The 22,901-nt window shown below is 35.0% G+C and overlaps 2 protein-coding genes and 1 long non-coding RNA gene across 3 annotated transcripts; 1 reads left to right on the top strand and 2 right to left on the bottom strand.

The window, feature by feature from the left end:
• Nucleotides 1-5,104: 5,104 nt before the first annotated feature.
• On the top strand, nucleotides 5,105-6,010 carry LOC137250689 (uncharacterized). The gene is made up of 3 exons (XR_010953046.1): nucleotides 5,105-5,169; nucleotides 5,226-5,421; nucleotides 5,497-6,010. It is a non-coding gene; the product is annotated as an uncharacterized lncRNA (long non-coding RNA).
• A 1,708-nt stretch (nucleotides 6,011-7,718) lies between these two features.
• LOC137250686 (UDP-glycosyltransferase UGT5-like) lies at nucleotides 7,719-9,591 on the bottom strand. The gene is made up of 2 exons (XM_067783903.1): nucleotides 9,262-9,591; nucleotides 7,719-9,203 (listed from the first exon to the last, which is right to left on the bottom strand). The coding sequence occupies exons 1-2, from the start codon at nucleotides 9,509-9,511 to the stop codon at nucleotides 7,873-7,875; spliced, it is 1,581 nt and encodes a 526-aa protein (XP_067640004.1). The 5' UTR covers nucleotides 9,512-9,591; the 3' UTR covers nucleotides 7,719-7,872.
• An 8,997-nt stretch (nucleotides 9,592-18,588) lies between these two features.
• LOC137238939 (UDP-glycosyltransferase UGT5-like) lies at nucleotides 18,589-22,562 on the bottom strand. Its single transcript, XM_067763960.1, has 3 exons — nucleotides 22,298-22,562; nucleotides 21,573-22,230; nucleotides 18,589-21,038 (listed from the first exon to the last, which is right to left on the bottom strand). Exons 1-3 carry the CDS (start codon nucleotides 22,545-22,547, stop codon nucleotides 20,363-20,365), a joined length of 1,584 nt encoding a protein of 527 aa, XP_067620061.1. The 5' UTR covers nucleotides 22,548-22,562; the 3' UTR covers nucleotides 18,589-20,362.
• Between the last annotated feature and the right edge of the window lie 339 nt (nucleotides 22,563-22,901).

Below are 22,901 nucleotides of genomic sequence, written 5' to 3'. Positions count from 1 at the left end.
ATGCCGCAACATAGGTACTTTCGTAGAAAACTGTCGCAACAACTTTTTTTGTTCATTTGACTACTAAAACGGTCAATTACGAATCAATGATTTATGCGCAGTTGATTCAACATCTTGTTGCGATGGATAAAATTTGACAGAAATTTCGTTTGAATTAACCCGTATCGGTTCATTTTACCAGTCTTTTTCTTTGAGTGTATCAATTAAGTTTGCAACTCGAGACTTGTATGTAAATCTAAATTCCCACATAGACAGACGTTCTCATAGGATAAACAAGAGATTTTATAAAGAGATATGTAATCTAGCTGACTTACAAGGCTTTGGTAGATACGGGGTACTTAAGCAGATGTTGACTGTGCCTGTTATTTACTATTTCAGTTCGCAGCGAGTGTTATATCTGCTTCTTCATTTATACATCTAAAAAAAAACATATCTCTGACCCCATTAACATTTGTATCACAGATACACAAGTGTAATCAGCAAAAAACTGAAGAAAATATTTGCTAAAAAGATCTTCTTTAAATTGAGGAAAATTTCAAGGCAATAAGATCAGGGCTGTTCAAAAGTTTTAATATTGAAGTGCATGTACCAAATTATGTGTACACTGAAACTTTTTAAATTTAACAAAAAAAAAATTATTTTAAAATAACCTTTCCCCGTGGCCCCGTGGCCCCGTGCGCAAGGACAAAATAAAATATATGGGGTACTCACATTAGCCTGCTTATCAAGTTATCTGTTTAAATATTATTTCTGTCGAATGTGTTTTATTTTTGTAATAGATAAAAAAAAAGAACTAAATAGGCTGATAACCTGGTAGAGTCCCAAATGATGCCGAAATAGTTCCGAAAAAGTTCCGAAGAAGTTCCGAAATGACCCTGACAAGCTCCTGGACGGATCCCTAACACAATCCCGAAAATATCCCAGAAGGATTCCTAAATGGTCCCGACATTGTCCAGAAAAAGTCCCGAAATTACCCCGATGGGATCCAGGACGGATACGGAAATGATCTCGGAAGTGTCACCAAATGATCCCGAAATAGTCCCGGTATGACCCCGATGGGATCCCGTACGGATCTCTAAAACCAATTTTTGGACAGAACAAAGTCTGCGGGGTACTCTAGTTTTTGTATTCAACTTTTTATTAATTTGAGGGAAAACTTTTATTTTTTATACAATTCTCTACATTTTTGAGAAAATAATTCCTTAAACCAAGGAAAAAATAGTTTTCATCTTTAATAAATATAATTGTCAGATTAAGGGAATGATTTCTGTCGCGAAATCTATATATATAAAATTCAAATTATGTATGTATGTATGTATATATGTAGGTATTGATCGAGTTGCGTCCTAAACGGATTTACCGATCACAGCCAAATTTGCACAACCCACTAGAAACCTTCCAAGGATGGTCATAGGCTAAAAATAATATCGATATATAAAAGGGGCGTGGCACCTCCCTTGCAAAATGAATATTTGGTACTACATAACTCTGAAGGTATTCATGCTGGAGCATTGAAATTGAGTAAGGAGTTATATGAGGTCAATCCCTAACAACCCCAATAAAATGTGCGGTAGGGGGGAAGGAGGCGTGGCACCTCCCATATAAATGGAATTTATCATACTGCATATCTCTGGATGTAGTAATAGTAGGATAATGAAAATTGGTAAGGAGCTATATGAGGTTAAGTCCTAACACCTCCAGTAAAATGTGGAATTGGGGAAAAGGGGGCGTGGCACCTCCCCTACAAATTGGATTTTCCAGAACTATGGCTGCCGTACAAACTTAGGTTATTATAGCAGCTAATGTTTGACTACAGTGTTGTTTGGCTGTTATTCCTTTTGGATGTTTAGTAATCTTCCGCCGTTAAAATTTTTTTTAAATTCAGTCTATCCACATCTTCTATCTATACATACATAAAGTTAAAATTATGAATGTTTGTCTGTAGCTATAAATGGGGTGCACCCTGAACGGATCGGCCGATCACAACTAAATTTGAATCACCCACTAGAAATCTTCCAAAGATGGTCATAGACTAAAGATAACTTCAGTATAAACAAGTAAGGACGGGACTGAATCGGGCTGAACAATAATCTTATCTCATTCGTAATCTCCAAATAATGCGCTGTATAAGATAAGAAATATATAGTGAAAAGATGTACATACCTAAACGATTTTAAGATAAATATAAAAAAATGGCAAAAAACCCCCTTATCTGAACGATCGGTTGTATGGGATATATATTATATATAGCTCCGATCGAAATGATTTTTTCATGAAATCTTCTATGATATATTAGAATAAATATCACCAAGTTTAACGTTTTTATATTGGAAATTAAGGGAGAAATTGCCAAAAATCTTTCTATCTGGACGATCGGTTGTATGGGATATATACTATATATAGCTCCGATAAAAGTGATTTTCTTAGAAAATCTTCTATGATATATTAAAATATATATCACCGAGTTTCACTTTTATACTTTCTAAATTGCGGCAGTAGTGACCAAAATCGTCTTATCTGAACGATTGGTTGTATGTGAGATATATGTTATAGTGGTCCGATCCTACCGGATCCGACAAATGTCTAATATAATATAAAAATACACCCTTGTGCCAAATTTCATTGAGATATCTCAAAATTTGAGGGACTAGTTTGCGTTCAAACAGACAGAGGGACGGACGGACGTACGGACGGACAGACGGATATGGCTATATCAACTCAGTTCGTCGCCCTGATCAATTCGGTATACTTAATGCTGATTCTATCTTCTATATTTCTCAACGTTACAAACATCGGACCAAAGTTAATATACCATTTCATGTTCATGAAAGGTATAAAAAGGGGGCACCTACCATACAAATGGAATGTTTGATACAGCCTAACTCTGGAGGTATTCATGCAAGAACCTTGAAATCCAGTAAAGAGTTAAATTGGATCAATCCCTAACACCACTAAGAAAATAAGGGGTGAGTAATAAGGGGCGTGGCACCTCCCATACAAATGGAATAATGAAAATTGGTAAGGAGCTATATGACGTTAAGTCTTAACAGCACCAGTAATATATGGAATTGAAAAAAAACACAAATGGGACTTTCAGAACTGTGACTGCCTTAAAAACTTAGGTTATTTCAACACGTAAAGTTTGATTGCAGAGTTGGGTTTGGCTGTTATTCCTTTAGTATTATTTTATGTTATCTTTAGGGTCGGTAGGAACCGGAAAAAAACATTTCTGTTTAATTTGATATTAATTGATGTATAATCAAAAGATAAATCACTATGGCAGTTGCTTTCTCAGATACCGCGCATAACCTTTGTGTGGTGGACGTACAACTCCGCATTTAAATGACCACTGTCTGCAAACATCTGATACATCGATTTGCAACATAAGCAAACGGTCAGGCGTAAGTGAGGGTGTGCGATGTGTGCACCATGACTCATAAACTGTCGCTGCAAGTTTTAGACGAACCCTTAAGAATTTTAGGTGTAATGATCATCCCAAAGGTGGTGCTTTCCTGTTACTTGCTCGAACAGCATGCTTTTTCGTCCATAGACAGCTTTACGTACAACAATTTACTCTATTTAGAAATATGAGAGGGCATTTTGGCGGAAACACTTCAGCAGCAGCTTTTGCTAATAACTTCTTGAAATTAATTATGGCAAAATTCCTATTTCTTTACTAACAGATTTAATTTCTTTTCTTGCAAGTTTTTGAGAAATTATGACATCACCTGAAGCTTTAATAGCTAATGTTCCTTCCAAATATTGAATCTATCTTTACAAATTATAAATGGCTTTGAGAAAATGCATTTTATGCACCTTAAAATGAGGATGTTAATATCACTAGAACCAAGACAACTTATCGCTCTATTAACACAGTCGTTGAACCAAGATAACTTATCGCTCTATTAAAAGTCGTGGAAGAGTCCCAAGCTGTGCATATCCGATTGAGTTTACTAGCTCTTTTGAGCCATCAGAGACCATCATCACAAAATTTTACGAATGTCATTGAAGCAATTCCCTTTATCGGAAAATTTCGAAAACAAAAAAGTTTAAAACCAAGGATTCCATTGAAACCGATACATTTGTCTTTTCAATTTTAAATGCCTCAAATGTCCTATCCCTATCAATGAAGCTCAAGGACGTTCATTGGCTGCGAATCAAGGGGTTGATGAGCGTAATACAAACCTTTATAGCTTCAGAGCTTCCGCACCCCAATTGTCAACCTCACCTACGCGTGGGGAAGTCTGTAACAAATGTGAATATATCATACAACAACAGTCATTAGCTGTAGCAGAAGTCAATCTTACCAACTCATGTTTTACCCATGGCCAGTTACGCGTAGCCATCATATTTTTATAGAAACGTGGGGTAAAAACCCACGGACATAAGCTAGTATCATATATAATATCATTTATTCTTTTCTTAAGAGCTATTTTCTTCGTTTTTAGGATTTTTTTCAAGTTATACTTCTTAGAGCGCGCTACGAAATGATGAGGATGAAACTTTCATATGTCACAAAAAATGATCAGGGTGAGAATGCAGTTCGTGTAGTTGTTGGCTGTGAACTTTACGAGCATTGAGTGGGAACATACACTTTCGTTAAAAACTTTAAACGTTTCATTAAAATTCTTGGTATGTTTTTATGTCTCTTTGTATGTACATGTGCATATGCTAATGTTTATTCACTAAGAAAATTTAATATATGTATCTATAGATAAGAAGATATGTTCCGTCGCCTGGTTAAATGATTGTTGTATGTGAAAATTGGGCCAAATTGAGCTAATAATGCAGTTATACTAATCTTACCAAGATCTTTCTAATGCATTTATCAGGTTTTTAATACCTCCTTTGGTTTCCGAGATATTCGGCAAAATTTTGTCGTATATGCCAGGTCACAAGCGCTTTAGTAGCATTTTGCGTTTAATTTTAAAACTTCCGCACATGCGACAATTTTTGTTAGAAATTGAATGAATATAATTCTTAATAAAAAATTGTTGTATGTGCGAAATCAGCTAACATGTGCAACAAAGTTTGAATCTTGCTTAATAAAAATATGTCGTATGTATTATTGAAAATGCATTGAGCGTACTTAATAGTGTTATTGTTAATCGCGATATCGAGGCGTGCGGATGAATTTCCTGCACCTTATGTGCCACAAGAAATTTACGAGTAAGTATTTCGTTTGAAATTAATAGTACCAATTAATTTTAAAAAAATCAATCTAGTCTGGAAAACAAAATTCTTGGATCTTGCGATGGGACTGACTTTTCTTCAGATGATTTAGAATATGATCCGAGTTATGTTCCAGAAAATAAATCCTCGTTAAAAAATTACTACGAAACGGCATATAGTGCACTTCTTTCTTCGCCCGAAAAAATGGAAGTGTGTTACGTAAGTTGCCATTGGATTATAGCAGCGGTTGTAAGTAATTTTGCGTTTAATTTTAGTTCCCGTTCTAAAGTTCTTACTTTCAAATTTCCAATTAAATACTTTCAGCTAATTCCGCATTCCTTTGCCTCGAAAAAGAAAACGAAACACTGAATTTTTAAAGCAAAATTTACGAAAGAGCATCACGACCGTGGATTGCCATTTGTTAACAGTAAAGGATTGGAAAGGACAGGAAGAGCCATTTTTTCCGAATGCGCTAAATCGTGCTTTTACACGTGTACACCTAAAATATCCTCAGATGAAAGGAAGAGTATTCATTCCCGTTTCTGGAGCTTAAACTCATCACAGAGGCAAATATTTTATGGTAATTTTGTAAAGAAGACATCAGTTAAGCGCAGAGGAGCAAACTCCAAGAATCAGGATGAACCAAGACAAAAAGTCGATTTCATTTTAATTTTAAATCAAACAACAAAACCGTGAAAGTGTGCAAAAAGTATTTCTTAAATTCTCTAGGAATTTCTGATCGAGTTATTTATTATTTTTTTGTGAAGCATTATGAAGTTGATACTGTAGAGTCGCAATTGAAACTTAAAAATTGTGGAAAAATACCTACAGAGGAAAGTCGAATTATAAAAAAAAAAAAATAAATGTAAGGCGCGATAACCTCCGAAGAGATCTAAGGCCGAGCTTCTCTTCCAATTTGCGTCGTGCTCCTCTTGATTTTTCCCTACAAATTGGCCGGACGGGACCTACATGTTTTATGCCGACTCCGAACGGCATCTGCAAGGCAGATGAGTTTTCACTGAGAGCTTTTCATGGCAGAAATACAATCGGAGCGCTTGCCAGACACTGCCGAGGGGCGACCCCGCTTAGAAAAATTTTCTTCTAATTGAAAAATCTTATTTCTAAAATTTTGTTGTTGCTTTTTCCGGGAGTTGAACCCAGAGCATACGGTGTGATAGGCGGAGCACGCTACCATCACACCACGGTGGAAAGTCGAATTATAGAGGTGAAAAATCACATTTCAAGCTTCCCGACGGTCTACTCCCATAACTGCAGATCAAATACTTTAAGAAAATATTGGAAAGCCCATTTGAGGTTACAACAAATTTATGACTTTTATAAAATCTCTATCAGTAACACAGTTAGTATAGATGTCTATAGAAAAGTATTTAATACCAGCTTTAATTTATCTTTCTACGCACCAAGAAAGAATATTTGTGATAAGTGTAACATTTTTAAAGTCAATGCGCGTAAAGTATCTGAAGCCGAGATTCAACTACATCAAAATCATTTGGACAAAAAAACATTTGCCAAAGCGGAATCCGATACCGATCTTCAAAATATTGATAATAATTCCCCAGTTTTAATATATGATTTAGAAAATGTATTTACCCTTCCGAAAATGTTTGCGTCTAGTTTTTATTATAAACGTATACTGTCCGTATACAATCTTACTGGCACCCTTGTTATTACCGGTCACGCAAAAGTTACATACTGTACTTTGCGGAACGTAACTTTGAGCGGACGCAGTGGAAATGATATTGCCAGTGCCTTAATTAAAGTATTAAAAAACTATAGTAACTATATCTAAGAAAACACAAAACTAGATACTCAAATATATTGAGTATGTGGAGACAAGAACATAAGCTTGTTCCTAAAAAAGCACTTGATTTAGATAAAATTAAGGACTTAAAAAGCTGCATTCCATTTTTGGAAAAAGAAGAAGACGAATGTTTTTATAGAACCATATTAAAAATGTAATTAAAATGCGATCTCATCTATATGTACCTACTTTATATTATTTTTAACGTTAATTTGTTAAGTTTTTTTTTTTTTGTACTGAAGCTAAATTGAATTCCTTTGTTTGCTCGAATTGGATAAATTATTTTTTTATGTTTACTTTAATGTTGTTGTTTAAGTATAAAATATATTTTGATTTTAAATAAAGCTGAATAAAGAGTTTTCATTCACGTAATTTTTACAAATGCTGGCAGTAATTTGTCGCATGTGCATGGAACGACCACAACCATATTGTGAAATGTAACATACGATAAAATGTGACTAAACAAAACTTGCAATAAATGTTTCATTGCTTGTGTAAAATTGGTTTCTGTCTTAAATTTTGGTATTTCCTTAAGCTAGAAACAACATATACAATTTTCAAGAAAATCTACGGTACCGTTTTCGAGAAAACGCGTTTTAAACTTCAATCGGATTTTCACAAAAGTCGTCGAATGTAACATACAACAATCATTTAACCAGGCGAAGGTTTGTATGTAGCTTATGGAATCCGAAGCCACTCCGCCGGTTTGATTCAAATTTTGCAGTGTTTTTTCATTTATTTATATTTGTTTTTTCAGTGCAGGTCAATGAAATAATTTTTTAATGTACATATATTTTACTGAACTTTTTTAATTTTATAAATAATTACAAACTAGCTAACAAACCTAAAAAAATACCTCAACTAAATCAAAGCAGATTTTATTCCCTTTTTTGCTTAGTTTTGTTCTCCTTAGCTGTGCCTGGCACTTTAGCAAAAAGTACGCGTTTAACGGTTTTACAAATTGCAACAATAACAAATATCATAACCAGCAATGGTATACCAAATAACACAGCCATCGTATCCACACTATTTCTTTGCCAAAAATTCAATTTACGCGCTTTGACACGTAAGTGAGGCGCACCCTTATGCCGTAAAACGTACTCAGTCCAATAGATTGCTGTATCCAGAGCGCTCATTGGACGATCATGATAACGCGCCGATAACTGCCGAGCATTTTCAGAATATTTTGGATTATTCAGCACTTCAAGAATTGCACTACGCAATTCGTCTCTGGTAAAATTTTTAAAATTCACAACCAAACCTAGTCCCTTAGCTTGAGCGCTCGCAGCATTTAAACGTTGATCATAGAGTATGGGCATTGCCACGATTGGTTTAGCATGATGTACCGTCTCTATGTAACTGTGCATGCCACTATGTGTTATGAAGAGTTTTACTTTGGGATGCGCAAGAACATCTGGTTGCGGAAACCATTTGTTTATAAAGATATTTTTTGGTTTACCAGGTAAATCAGGTTTCTCAAATTTCCATAGCACATTTACAGGTAGCGTAGCAAATACAGCCATTAAATCTTCCAATTTCGATTTAGGCAGAGATGCGCTCTTTACATTTGAACCAAGTGAAAAGTATATAGCACCATTAGCTGAGTCATTTATAAAATTTTCCATATCTATGGGTAATTGATTCAATTTATGATTAATATGCATACCAGCCACTTCGATTGCATTTAGTACGTAGGGGCGCGACCAACTGAGCGAGTGATGTTGATTTAGCAACAATAGGGAAAAGTCGCGTCGCACGTCACTTAAGCTTAATGTGGGTTTGGGAAAATATTTCTCATAGAGGCGTTGATGCTGCGGAATAATCACTAAATGATTATATAACAATTCGAATGTAGAAATATATAAATTATCTAAACGTTGCCAAAAATTCATATCATCCATATTTGTACCGCTGGGTGCTGGCACATATGCTATTGGCGAAATGTTATCCACCAATTGATCGATAACTACATCTGTGCCAAATGTTGCAACACCAATCATGGGTGCTTTGAAATGATGACCCAATGCATAAATTGAGTCTATAAATAGCACCTCAATAATCACAAGATCAAACTGTTCCTTATTCAATAAATGGTGAAATTCTTTGCTTTTCATTATTGACTCGGTGCCCATCAATACGTACTCCTCGATAGATCGCAACACACTTAATCTACTGCCAGACATATCGTCCATCGCTGTAACAACAAATTCTAAATATGGAATCATAATTTTAGTGCTTTGTAAATATTAATTTATTTAATTACTAACCATCATGATGCTCATTTTCGTTTTTCAGCACAATATCCCGAAAATTTTTCAGTGGCGTCTTTTGTGGAAATGTCGTTACCGATGTGACTTCATGGCCGCGCTCTGCTAACTTTTTTAAAAGTGGTTCCACACACAAATACTCGGAAGGTCCCGTAAAAGGAAAAACCGATAGTATTTTTGCACATTCCAAGCAATTCAAAGCAAATGCGAGTATTACAAATATATAAACGGTGTTTTCAAAAATATGCATCCTTTAAAAATAATAACTTTGTTTACTGCCTTAGCACTACTATTCTGCTATGATGAATTATCCAAGTTCAACTGTGTTCGCTAGTTATTTAAATCTTACTTTTTATTAAAATTAAATTAAATTAAAAAATTTTACATTTCCGTAAATAATATTTACATATATTTATTTTATCTGAGTCAAATTTTGGGCCCAAGCGCCTGGCACTCCTACAGTGGCGTAGTGAGAGGGGGAAAGGGCGGCATCTTGCACCTGGCGCCAAATGGTCCGCAAAGCAGACCTTCCTGGATAATTTATATTTTTATTATAACTGATTTCTGGAAAAAATTTTCTATACTAAAAAATTCATGCATATATCCGGAACACTTGCAAAAAGTTGTGGAATAATTGGGAGCATACATATTTTTTTCTCACTTTCAACGTTACGATGGGAATTATTAAAACATGCTTTAACAAAAACTGTCACACGTGAATCTGAAACTCGATGGAGCGCCAGAATACAAGCGGTTAGCGTTATCGTCGATGGGATAGAGAATGTAGTAGAAAACTTAGAACAATTAGCAGAGGACACTAACACCACAAGTGACACCAGAAGCGAAGTTGCAGTTCTGTTGCAAAATATACTAAATTTTAGTTTCATAACTTAGATCATTTCTGGTATGAAATCTTAAGTAGGATTGATCGTGTGCAGCTCGGATTACAAGATCCGGGGATGAATTTCAGAGAAGCGTATCATGATCTTAAATTCTTAGCGACTAAATTATAGGAAATTCGAGACACTCTCTGTCAAGAAGCAATAGAAAAAGTGCAGTCTCCTTAAGAAAATGGAATATTGATATAGTAAAACGTGTAAGAAGGCGCCGCAAAATGCCCAGAGAATCGGCTAGAGTCTTTCCGCAGAATGTGAAATTTCTCGCGTTATGAAAAGTGTTCTCGGTCGTCTCGAACAAGAAATACGTACAAGCTTTACACAACTAAATGACCTTAATTTTAGATTTGAATTTCTCTTGGACGTTGGAAATTTGTTAAACAAGGATAATAACGACTTAGAAAGAAATTGAATGAAAATGAAAAAGAATTATGTGGCTGCAAAATATTACTTCGCAGTAGAATAGAAATTTAATCTATAACTCCCTTAGAATTGCATACCTTTATAATCTTGTATGGAGTGACACTTCCAATACTCTTCACTGTCTCATTATCAATTGCTAGTTGTGAACTTTCACTAAACTGATTTTGACATATTTAAGATCAACGACGGGGCAAGGTCGCCTAAGTGACCTAACATTATTAAGCGTGGAAAAGGATAAATTTGAAATGATAAATTTTGATGATATCGTTGATATATTTGCTTCCTCAAAGTCAAGCAAACTTTGCACATAGATATTAGTTTTACTAATGTATTATAATCATATTATTATCAAATATGTATTTGAATCTACTTATAGATGATATCTTCAGCCCACGATAAAAAGATAGGAAAGTAAACCCGTTATCTTTTGATTTTCAAAAAAAAAATTTTAAAGATACAAACAAAATTTTTAGCATATTTGGGCTTTACAAATACCCGATAAAAAATAAATTAGATTGAAAATTTGGTAGGTTTTTTTTAGTTTGGGTTTATAGTTTGCTTTATTTTTTTTTTTTTTAAGTTGTACGATCGTAATTTACTCTTACCAGCATCCAGCTTGCTTCCATCATTCGAGATGTTGCAGGCCTTCGCAGCTGGATGACTCACCTAGTCCAACTTGGGGATATTAATTTGTGGAGGTTGAATTCTTCCGACACCTTTTTCCCCTACCTTGGTGTTAAATGGGACATCCCGATTTTGTTTTGATGACATGCAGACAGCAGCGCACATATACATTTCCTGTTTATCAGCGAGAGAACTAGGCGGCATATTCTTTTCCCCGTCCATCCATGTATAGTTCTTACTTTTGTTGTACAAGTCCTTCGCCTGTGTTAATAGTCGAGAACACTGAAGAAACTTTAAATAAAATCCTCTAACGGAGGTCCAAAGAATCGCGCAGTTTCAATATGGTTTTACCAAAAAGAAGTTGCTTTACATATTTTTGTTCCACATTACAGACGAATAGATGATTTGTGCTATACACCAGGCTGGAACCATACATAGAAATCGAAGTTGGGGCAGAGTAACGCGCATATCCTTCGGAAGTTTTGGGATGCCTCGGTGCTCAGACGTCTTAAGAGGATATTCTGTGGCAGTTCTTAGTGGGAAATTTGGTAGCCCTGCAATTTTCTCCGTTGCAGTGATTTGAGGATTTTGATGCCTCTTGGTGCATTGTAGGGAATTTCGGATGCACTTGTATTGAAACAGAAACTGTGAGCGAACGTCACAACCAAAAGTTGTTGGGGTTCCACAGTAGTAACGTTATGCCAAAGAAGTGGCTGTCCAGTTGTTGTGTTATGTGCAAGGTCCACGTCGTGAACAATATGGCCGTATGTTCATTAAATCAGTGCCAAGTCCTGTGATGTGAAAAATTTTCGCCCCGGCCGCAAGAAAACCTCGCTACGCCACTACATTCATATACAATTTTGTGTAGTGTGAGGCGTCAACTCACAGACTAAAGCACTCATATTCAGCTTGCAAAATGTACAGCGAAACTCAGTCTTTATTAATAGTCTTACATTGTAGTGAGCGATAATGGCATGGAGATAGCAATATAAGTACACTCACATGTTCCCAACTAGCACTACACTATGCATATGTACTAGTCTATTTGGCACCTAATACACAGACCGGCGAGATTTTGCGTTTAGGCAGCTCAGAAACATTTTTGACCCAGCTTTCTGCGTAGAATTTGAATCTGAGCGCAGAATTGTCCAATCACATCAGGGATTCAAGATATTTGAGGATATGTACCCGAAAAATTGCTATTTTGAGGATCTTTGAAGTTAGAAAAATGGTGTCCAAAAATGTTTGTAATTTTTTTACTTTCCACTTTTAGCTGTATTTGTAGAGAAATACTAGTACTAGAAGACCAAGCAATTAAAAAGAAGTCGCCAACATTTTTATCAATCATTTTTCTAACCTCAAACATCGCCAAAATAGCCATTTTTTGAGCTAGAATTCGGATCTTACACACAAATTTTGGCGGGCATCACTCTCATCTACCCAACAACAATAAACATTATTTTTTCAACATCTATGCTATTTTATAAGCTGTGCTTCTGACATGTTCTTAAAAACTGAAAATTTGTCCCCCTCGATTTTATTTCGTTCTTCAAAAATTGTTTTCTGTTTCTTTTCAGTTTTAGTTTCTTTCAGTCTAGGTTTTAACAGTGATTCAATTTTGGTAATTTTTAATTCCTCTAAATTAGTTTAAGTTCTAAATCAGTTTATGATTTGTTTTCGTTGTTCGAAAAAGGTCAAGTTTCGTTTCCTTTACGTTTCATGTGCGGTTTCGGTTTAGTTTTGGTTTCGTTCCAGTTGTTTTTTTTTTTTTTTTTTGACATCGCTTTTTGTTTCGTTCTTTAAATAAAGTTTTGAGTTTTTATCAGTTTTCGTTTCAGTTTCGGTTATGGTTCCGTTCTTCAAAATAAGTTTTGGTTACGTCTTGATTGGGTTTGGGTTTTTTTATTGTTTCGGTCTCAATTTTGGTTTCGTTTCAGTTTCGGTTTTGGTTTCGTTCTTCAAAATAAGTTTTGCTTTCGTCTTGATTGGGTTTGGGATTTTTATTGTTTCAGTTTCAATTTTGGTTTCGTTCTTCGAAATTTGTTTCTTGTTTCTTTCAGTTTCGTTCTTCAAAGTATTTGGTAATTTTTAATTCCTCTAAAGTAGTTCCTCTAAATAAGTTTCGAGCTTTTTTTCAGTTTCGGTTTCGTTTTATTTTCGGTTTTGCTTTCGTTCTTTTCTAAAAAAAAAGGTCCACTTTCGTATCGTTTACCTTTCTGGTTCGATTTCGGTTTAGTTTTAGTTAGTTTTGGTTTCGTTTCAGCTTTTTTCTCGTTTGAACCTCGCTCTTGGTCTCGTTCTTTAAAATAAGTTTCGAGTTTTTATCAGTTTCAGTTTTGGTTTAGCTCTTCAAATTAAGTTTTGTTTTCGTCTTTATTAGATTTGGGGTTTTATATTTACCGTTTCAGTCTCAATTTCGTTTTCGTTCCTCGAAATTTATTTCTAATTCATTCAGTTTCGTTCTTCAGAGTTGGTTTCGTTTTTTTTTTTCAGCTTAGATTTTGGTTTTGGGTTCGTTCTTCAAAACCAGTTTCTAGTTTCTTTCAGTTCCGTTCTTCAAAGTTGTTTGGAGTTTTCCAGTGTTCAGGTTTCGGTTTCGTTTTCATTCATCGGAATTAGTCTTAAATTCTTTTCTGTTCTGTTTTCTAAAATTTGAAATGTTTCGTTTTTGGTTATTTTTAAGAAAACCTTAGTTGTTAGTGCCTAGTAAAATTTATTTTATAAATAAACTGTATATGTGACCCGGCCTATGAAAAGGTGGCTTATGACTCAAAAAAGAAATTGGGAGACACAGGTGTTAAAGATAAACAATGCATTTCTTCAGTTTCTTAGTAGTTTTTCTTTTGCATTATGAACAGTCATGCCCAAAAGGCAACCAAAAAAAGGCAAAAGAGCATAAGTGAGCTAAGTTCATGTGTGTATATAAAGAGCGATGTTTTTTTCAATGCAAAGCACAAACCAGTTTCTGACCGAAAAAAAAATCGTGTGAGTGCTCAGATTTAAAAGCAATGCTGAACGAGTAGGACGTGTGTCGCTTGTGAATAATGTCTGTAGAAGAATTTAGCGAGGTTTTTCAAACATATTTCTGTGAAATGGAAGAGAATGATGATGATTCTTTCGATGATGTTGATATCTTTTACGAGGACGAACTACAAGCATTGTTTCAAGATGAAGGTCAAATGGAAGTGGATGAAAATATCATCTCCAGAACACTTCTATGCAAGTTAGGACTTTCTAGTTTTCACCCCGTGAAAGAGCGTCTGAAAAACTATCGAAACCAGAAAAGAAGTGGAACATTTTTTTATGAGTCATAAGCCACCTTTTCATAGGCCGGGTCACATATTATAATAACTAATTCTTCAAAGAAAGTTTCAGTTCCGTTTCAGTTTCCGTTTTGAATATGCAAAGTGACTCGTTTTGAACTCATTTTTCACAACAAATTTCTCTTAAGCATCACTTCAGTTATGAGAGTTACTTTAATAGAGAGTTGTATTCAACATTACATTAAGTGTCTAAGTGGATCTTGAATTTTACATTATAAATAAATTAATTAATTAAAAGTGGATAACCTACGAAGATATTTGCGGCCGAGCTTCTCTTTCAATTCGTCGTGCTCCATATTACTTTTACTATAAATTGCCGGCATCTGCGAGGCAGATGAGTTTTGACTGAGAAGATTTTCATGGCAGAAATACACTCGGAGTGTTTTCCTAAATCACTGCCGAAGGGCGACCACCCTTTGGAAAAACATTTTTCTAATTGAAAAAAAAACTTGTTTATAAATTGTTGATGTTGCTTTGTCCGGGAATTAAGCCCAGGGTCTTCGGTGTAGTAGGTGGAGCATGCTGACGAATGAAGAATTTTTTATGTTTATTTTATATTTATTTATTTAAGACATCTATAAAATATGCATTTTCATACAGACTAAGGAGAATAAAAACATTAAATTACAAATTAATTAACGATCCTATTTAATAACAATTTAAAATTATTTTTGGTAGAGAGAAGTCAACGTCATGTGCACTTGAGTACAAATTCTTTTAAGGCTCTTAGAAGAGGAGAATTAAAGCCGTACATTGTTCTAACTCGATCAATAAAAAAGATGTCATTACTCCTCAAGCTTCGGGCTGGGATATGGAATGAAATGCATTCTAGCAAGGCAGGGGAATCAATAGCTCCACGAACTATGTCATAAACAAAAGAAAGTGACAGAATTATTCTTCAATGAACTCAATCGAACGAAGAGCGAATCGTATAAGGGATTTTTGAATTCATTGAATCCTATTTATATGACATTCATAAAAAGGTCTCCAGATAAAGACAGCATATTCTAACTTTGGACGTACAAAACTTCTATACAATAATTTCAGTGTATAAGTGTCCTTGAACTCTGAGCACAAACGGCGAATAAATGCAAGCATACAGTAAGATATGCAATTATGTAATTTATATGACCAAGAAATAAGAAGTTTAAGCCAAAGACAACACCGAGATTCGAAATTTCTCTAAGGGAGCAAAGTTGTGAAATCTTGAAAGTTTCGAACAAATCAACTAAAGCCGAAATTGTAAATAAAAAAACGCTTATCCTCGCTTAGATAAAGCTTAGGAGACCCATCTAGCGACAGTGGTTATATAACTAGCTACAGCACAGGGTTTACGGAAAAGCGGAGACACAAACCTCTGTTGTATGTCTCTGTATAACCTATAGCTGAATCAGCTGCGATGGCTTGTGGTTACGCACCATTTTAAGAGGTGATACATAGAATTAGTGTAGGGGTGAAACATAGCAGCATATTTGAGTTACATCTGTATATAATGCGTATTGAAATTTAGTAGTACTAATTTTATGCGCAGCAATTTCAGAGGTGTATTTAAAGTTTGACACTTAGCAGTCCACATAAAGTTTAAGCGTAAACGTCTGTAGATGTAAAAAAACATAGCTATTATAAAACAAAGCATGGAAACAAGCTCAACAAAAACTCATCACTGATATGACGTACAGAACCTCGCGAATTGAATGCTGGGTTAATCGTAATGATAACTCGTTTGATTATAGAAGAATAAAAAGATTATCTTCAAGTGTGCTTTAAATACAAAAGTGCATCTGTTGACAGACCAGAATTGTATGTAAAATATTTAAATTTATTATTCACATTTATATTGATATACAAAGTAAGTAGGAATGACTGTATGTAACGGTTGAAATCTTAACAGTAGTAGGTTATCAAGAAAAAAACAGTTACTTTGAAATAAAAATGCTTCCAAAACTGTAAATTGTTATCTTTATAAAATGCTTTTGAATTGTATACATCATCTTTTGTCTTATTTTGTAAATAAATTTATATCTGGTACATGTAGCTTTTATTTGGATAGGCCTATATAACCCCCGAAGGTTTTTGGGAGTGTTATCGAGTCCTTTGCCAGATATAGATACGGTAGGTTGCGGTAATAAGCACCATATACGGCCACCGTGGTGTGATGGCAGCGTGTTCCGCCTACCACACCATATGCCCTGGGTTCACACCCCGGGCAAAGTAACATCAAAATTTAAGAAATAAGATTTTTCAATTAGAAGAAAATTTTTCTAAGCGGGGTCGCCCCTCGGCAGTGTTTGGCAAGCGCTCCGGGTATATTTCTGCCATGAAAACCTCGATGTGAAAACTCATCTGCATTGCAGATGCCGTCCGGGGTCGGCATAAAACATATAGGTCCCGTCCGGCCAATTTGTAGGGAAAATCAAGAGGAGCATGACGCAAATTGGAGAGAAGCTCGGCCTTAGATCTTTTCGGAGGTTATCGCGATTTACATTTAATTTTTTTTTTATATACCGGGAACGATTTATTATGATCACATTGAACCTTCTAGGCCATCCCTACTCCACCCCCTAAATTCGTGAGGAGCTTGAGACCGCCAGAGCATCGGCTGCCAAACAAACAGGATTCGCCACGGATATGCGAAGTTGAAAAATCGGTTGGAGAAGCAATAAATTGCGCTGGTAACCCTTTGAAAGGATTGCGCTACACAACCTCTCTTATGACAGGCATACCTGCCGCAGGTAGGTATATTTTAAGCCCCAACCCACCTAACCGATAGTTGTGGGTGTGAAAAATGCTTTGCGGGCTTGGCCGTTTCGTTTTCTGATGACGTTGATAAGTCGAGAGTATCCTATTGCTTTAAGTACACTAACAGAAATGAAGCTGGTTAAAACAAAAAATCAGGGTTGTTGTTCTTGAATTAACAGTTTTTCAATTATATTGTTCACAATATAAGTATTTAAAATAGCTGTGCCACTTCTAATAGCTGGAGTCTTAGCCTTGTGAGCGCACAGCACGTGTACAATCGTTTCCTCCTCCAACCCGCACTTCCTACATCTGCCTTCACTAACTCGGCCTAATTTAAAAGCATGTGACCGCAGAAGGCAGTTTACAGTCTGAATACTCATAATCAGTCTACGGTGCACTCTTTTCAATGATTAGAGTAATATTGTTAGTCTAATGTCATGTGCAGCTCTGACCTTCTTTGAATCTCACCCAATCTGATCGGAACGTCTAACTTACCAATATTCTACAGACCTTATACTTTGAACATAGTTAATGCTCCTACTAGGCTGTAATATTCAGCCCTATTACGGTTGTCAACGTCAACCATCACTTCGTATCGTCGGCGACATCACGTCGTATCAACATTAATGTCACGTCAATGCATAATTGGCATTTACTAAGGCAATGTATTGATGTCGACGTGATATCGATAAAAATACGACGATCCCTATATTTTTGACAGTTGTTTATTTACAATTTGTATTGAGTTAATTTTTTGTTTAATGGACAATTTGTGGATCTAAATAATTGCTGAAATCTATTAGTGCACAATTAAGCATTCCGGGCAAAATACACACAAGTAATTTGTTTGAATATTGTAGATGATTGCATTTCTCTTTAGTACACCATTAGCGACTCTTCTACCTCCCAGAGCGTGGTGCACTAATGGAAAACTTAATCGAATTCGGGAGGGGTATCAAAATACCCGTATTGACCTCGGTATTAATAATCCGAAGGCGGAAATAAAAAATCTTTGAATATTCACAAAACACCTTTTAATGAACCACTTGAAAGCTTGCAACTAAATAAAATATAGGGATCGTCGTATTTTTATCGATATCACGTCGACATCAATACATTGCCATAGTAAATACCAATTATGCATTGACGTGACATTGATGTTGATACGACGTGATGTCGGTGACGATACGAAGTGAAGGTTGACGTTGACAACCGTAATGGGGGTGATTACCACAATTCTATTAAACTGACTGTTGCTGGTTATTTTGCCTATTATCTGAACTTGAATAAAAAAAATGTATAAATAAAGAGCATAAAAAAAGCTTATTTTTTGAATTTTTAATAGCTGAATTCGGTATTGCCGCGCTTGTCGTCACCAAAAACTGTGTTGACAAATTTTGTGCCGCGTCACGTCAACATAACTTCAACATTGTTTTAGCCAATACCAAAAAAGCGTCCAACACCTGTCAATAGTTATCGACGTTGACAACGCCGATACCAATTCATGAGCGTCGACACGAATTTCCTCACTATTGACAACCGTAATAGGGATGATTAAAAAAAATTTAGATACTTAAAAAATCTGTTTGACTAATTTGTATCTTGTGATCGATTTTTAAATAAATTTTCTTTGAGCCAGAAATTTGAAACCTTACACTCAGTTCTGGGCACCGTGACAATTCAACAAAAACAAATAAAATTTCCGATAGAGGGCGCATGTTTATAGCCCCAGGGTCATTGTTCTGTATCGAGAAGAAAGAATTTCTTTCGCATTTGAAAAAAAAAGTGTATTTATTTTCATGGCATCGCAATCGTATTTCCAGAAAATACGAAGTTGAAGGCGCTCACAAAAATCGCAATAATTTTTTAAAGCGATGAAAATAAAAAAAGATTTTCATACACATAAACAAATAGTTTCACTTATTTATAAATAAACTGATTAGATTAGACATTCAATTTGAAGTCCTTAAAATTAAATTAAAATCATAGTATATATTTGAATAGAAATTGCTGTAAGAGTATGAGCATAATACTTAACTCTTAAAACTAAAATAGACTAATTAAAATCATATAAACTGCTTTCCTAAATTTGCCGCAGTCTATCAGTCTGAGCTAAAAATACTTGGAACAAATTTTTTTTGCAATCATACAGTACACCAAATATTGCAAACACCTTAGACTTTAATTGAGTATTTCATTGCTAACACGTTTTCCTTAAAATTATTATTACATAATCTTCAATGATTTGTATGTATCTGATTTCAATCACTTATGTCTCGGCTACAGTCATTGATCGTACAATCAATCACACAAAAGAAATAATTTTGACATGTAGTGTATTTCATTTTCAAACCAACAGAAGTGCAGATGATGTATTCAAGTTCCCACCGATCGCATGTTTGATGATTGTAATCATAAAATTTGATTGCGTCTCTAAATTAATTGCAATCAGGCTTATAGAAAACGAAGTTCTTTATATCCAGTAAAGTGTATATTGTAATTACTTCAAACACAAAAAGGCAATAAAATTTGTTTTCAATATTTGGTTGTAAACTTATTGCGATTGTAAACTTTTTAATTACAAAAATTGCAATCAAATTTGATTGCAATCAATCAAGCAGGGCAATCGTTGATTTTAAATCAAAATGATTTAAAATTTTTACAGCTGTGTCACGAACAGAACAGAAGAGAGTTTACTATATTCAAACAGGGGTTGCGCTCATACAGACTTTTATCTTTACTTATTTTCTAAAAATGTTATTAGTCAGACAACACTATTGCTTCAAAATAGTTTACCCTGTATTGGATCGCTTTAAAAGGAGAAACTAGTGCTATTGCTGCCCTCGAAATGCTTAGCACTGACACTTCTAACATTTTGATATTTTACGAAATGGCGATTGCCCAGGTAAGGTTAGGTTGAACTGGCCGGTCCATATCCACGGAAACTCAAATAGACTGAATGAGTCCAATACTACGGCCCAAAAGTTTTCTTAGCGACTAAACTCAAAAACCCTATCAAAAACTATTGCCTATTCTTTTGTAGCTCGGTTGCAACAGAACGCGGCTATTTTTTATAACAGTAATGCCAATAGCACATTACTCTTTCTTACACTTATTTTTACCAACTATTACACTACCTTTCGTTCTACTAAATAATAATGATATAAGCAATTTATAAATTCCAACAATAATAAATATCATAATCAGCAGTGGAATACCAAATAAAACAATCATCGTATCAACGCTGTTTCTTTGAAAGAAATTTAACTGACGCGCTGTTACACGTAAATGTGGTGCGCCCTTATATTTCAATATGTACTCGGTCCAAAAGATCGCTGTGTCAAGCGCACTCATTGGACGATCATGATAAACGGCCGAAATCTCTTGCGCCTTCGCAGTATACATGGGATTATTTAACAACTCAAGAATAGCGCTATGCAACTCTTGCTTGGTCAACTTACTAAAGTCCACAACTAGACCTAAACCCTTACCCTTAGCACGCGCTGCATTCGAATGCTGATCGAAGAATACGGGCATGACCACGATTGGTTTACCATAATGTACTGCCTCAATATAGCTATGCATACCACCATGAGTTATAAACAACTTCACTTTAGGATGTGCTAGAATATCGGTTTGTGGAAACCATTTGCTTATAAAAACATTCTGCGGTTTACCAGGTAATTTAGGATTTTCATATTTCCACAGCACATTAACAGGTAGCGAAGCAAACACAGCCATAATAACATCCAATCTAGCTCTAGGCAATAATACTATGTTCAAACAGAAAAATAAATTGAGGCTATTTCGATTTAAATTGAGTGGTGTTCATACAACTCTATTTAGCTTACACAATAGTAATTTGATAGCTGGTTGGCTCATCTCTACAGTAACAACATATCTTTGTTGAGACTGTCAAAATGTGCGTGTTGGTATTAGGTGAATGGAATGGAATGAAAACATAAAACTTTGAAATTTTTGTGTGTTGTAAGAAAATGTGTTCAATGTTTTGGTTTCATTTTGATTTTGCCATCTTCTTTTGACAATCCCTACTCCTGTGCAATGAAAGACATAAAATCAGCTGATGAAATGAGCCAACCATATAGTTCAGCCATGCGTAACTGACGTTTAAATATACTCAATAAACACACTTTACAATGTTGTATTTGAAGTTTGAAACAATTTATTACGCAATTTTTTTTAAATTGGCAATTTATTATTACAATTTATTATATGACAAATTGCGTAATAAATTGCCCAAACAGTATAAATTGCCAATTTGGTGTGTGTTTGAACCTAGTATAAGGCGCTTTTCACATTTGAACCCAGCGAGAAGTATATAGCGCCATTGGGTGAGCCATTAATAAACGCTTCCATGTCTGTGGGTAATTTTTTGGGTTTGTGTTCGATATGCATGCCTGCGACTTCGATAACGTTCGGCATATAAGGACGCGGCCAACTGAGTGAGTAATGTTGATTTAACAGCACAAGAGAAAAATTTCTACGAATTTCGCTGAGTGTAAGAGTGGCATTTGGAAAGTAAGTTTCATATAATTGTTGATGTGCAGGTATAATCACTAAATGTTGATATATTAACTCCATTGTAGAATCATATAAATTATGTAGACGTTGCCAGAAAGTCATGCTATCCAAATATTTGCTGCTAGGTGTTGGAAGATATGCTATAGGTGATATATTATCTGCTAATTGATCGATAACGATATTTGTACCAAATGTTGAAATACCAATGATGGGCGCCTTAAAATGTTGACCCAATGGATAAAGTGCATCTTGATTGAGTACTTCGATAATGATAAGATCGAAATGTTCATGTGTTCTTAGAAGTTGTTGAAACTCTGCACTTTTCAACGCTAGCGTAGCACCCAATAAAGAGTACTCCAATACTTCATGCAACTCACTTAATTTATTTTTGGACATTTTTTCAATTGTTTGCAGCACAATTTCTACAATAAAGAAATATTAAAATATTAATTATTTTATGCAATAATAAATACAAAATCTCTTATTTACCATCATGATTCGCTGCATCGCTTTTTAGTACAACATCACGAAAATTTTTAATTGGCGTCTTTTGGGGAAATGCTGATACGGAAGTGATTTGATGCCCACGCGCCGCTAGCATGTGTAAATACGGCTGTACACATAAATATTGTGAGGGTCCTGTGAAAGGAAAGACCGATAATATTTTCGCACATTCTAAGTTATCCAAATTGAAAAGCAGATTTATAAGTATCACAGTCAGAAATGCAGGAATATGCATTTTGTTATATTAATATAGTAAAAATAGCCAGTATCTCTGCTTACTTAAGCTTATAAGGTATTGCTATGTCAAACTCAGAGCTATAATTTTATATGTAATGTTGTAGATAATTTGCTTGATAATTAATTGGCATCGTGCACATTTTTTTGTTCACATGTATGCACATTAGACTGTGTCGATTTATTAACCGATATCGCGCCATCGATTTTTCGATAGGATTTGGGCTCAGGAAAAAAAGTTCCTCTACGCATCATTTTTTTGACTTTTTTCGAGTTTGCTTTTTAAGGTTTTTTTCATGACCTACTAAAAAAATTTTTATTTGATTGTAAAAATAAGAAATTGTATTAATATAAG

This window comes from Eurosta solidaginis, chromosome 1 (assembly GCF_040869045.1).
Source record: "Eurosta solidaginis isolate ZX-2024a chromosome 1, ASM4086904v1, whole genome shotgun sequence".
Classification (NCBI taxonomy): Eukaryota; Metazoa; Arthropoda; class Insecta; order Diptera; family Tephritidae; genus Eurosta; species Eurosta solidaginis.
This window is presented reverse-complemented; position numbering and strand designations above follow the sequence as displayed.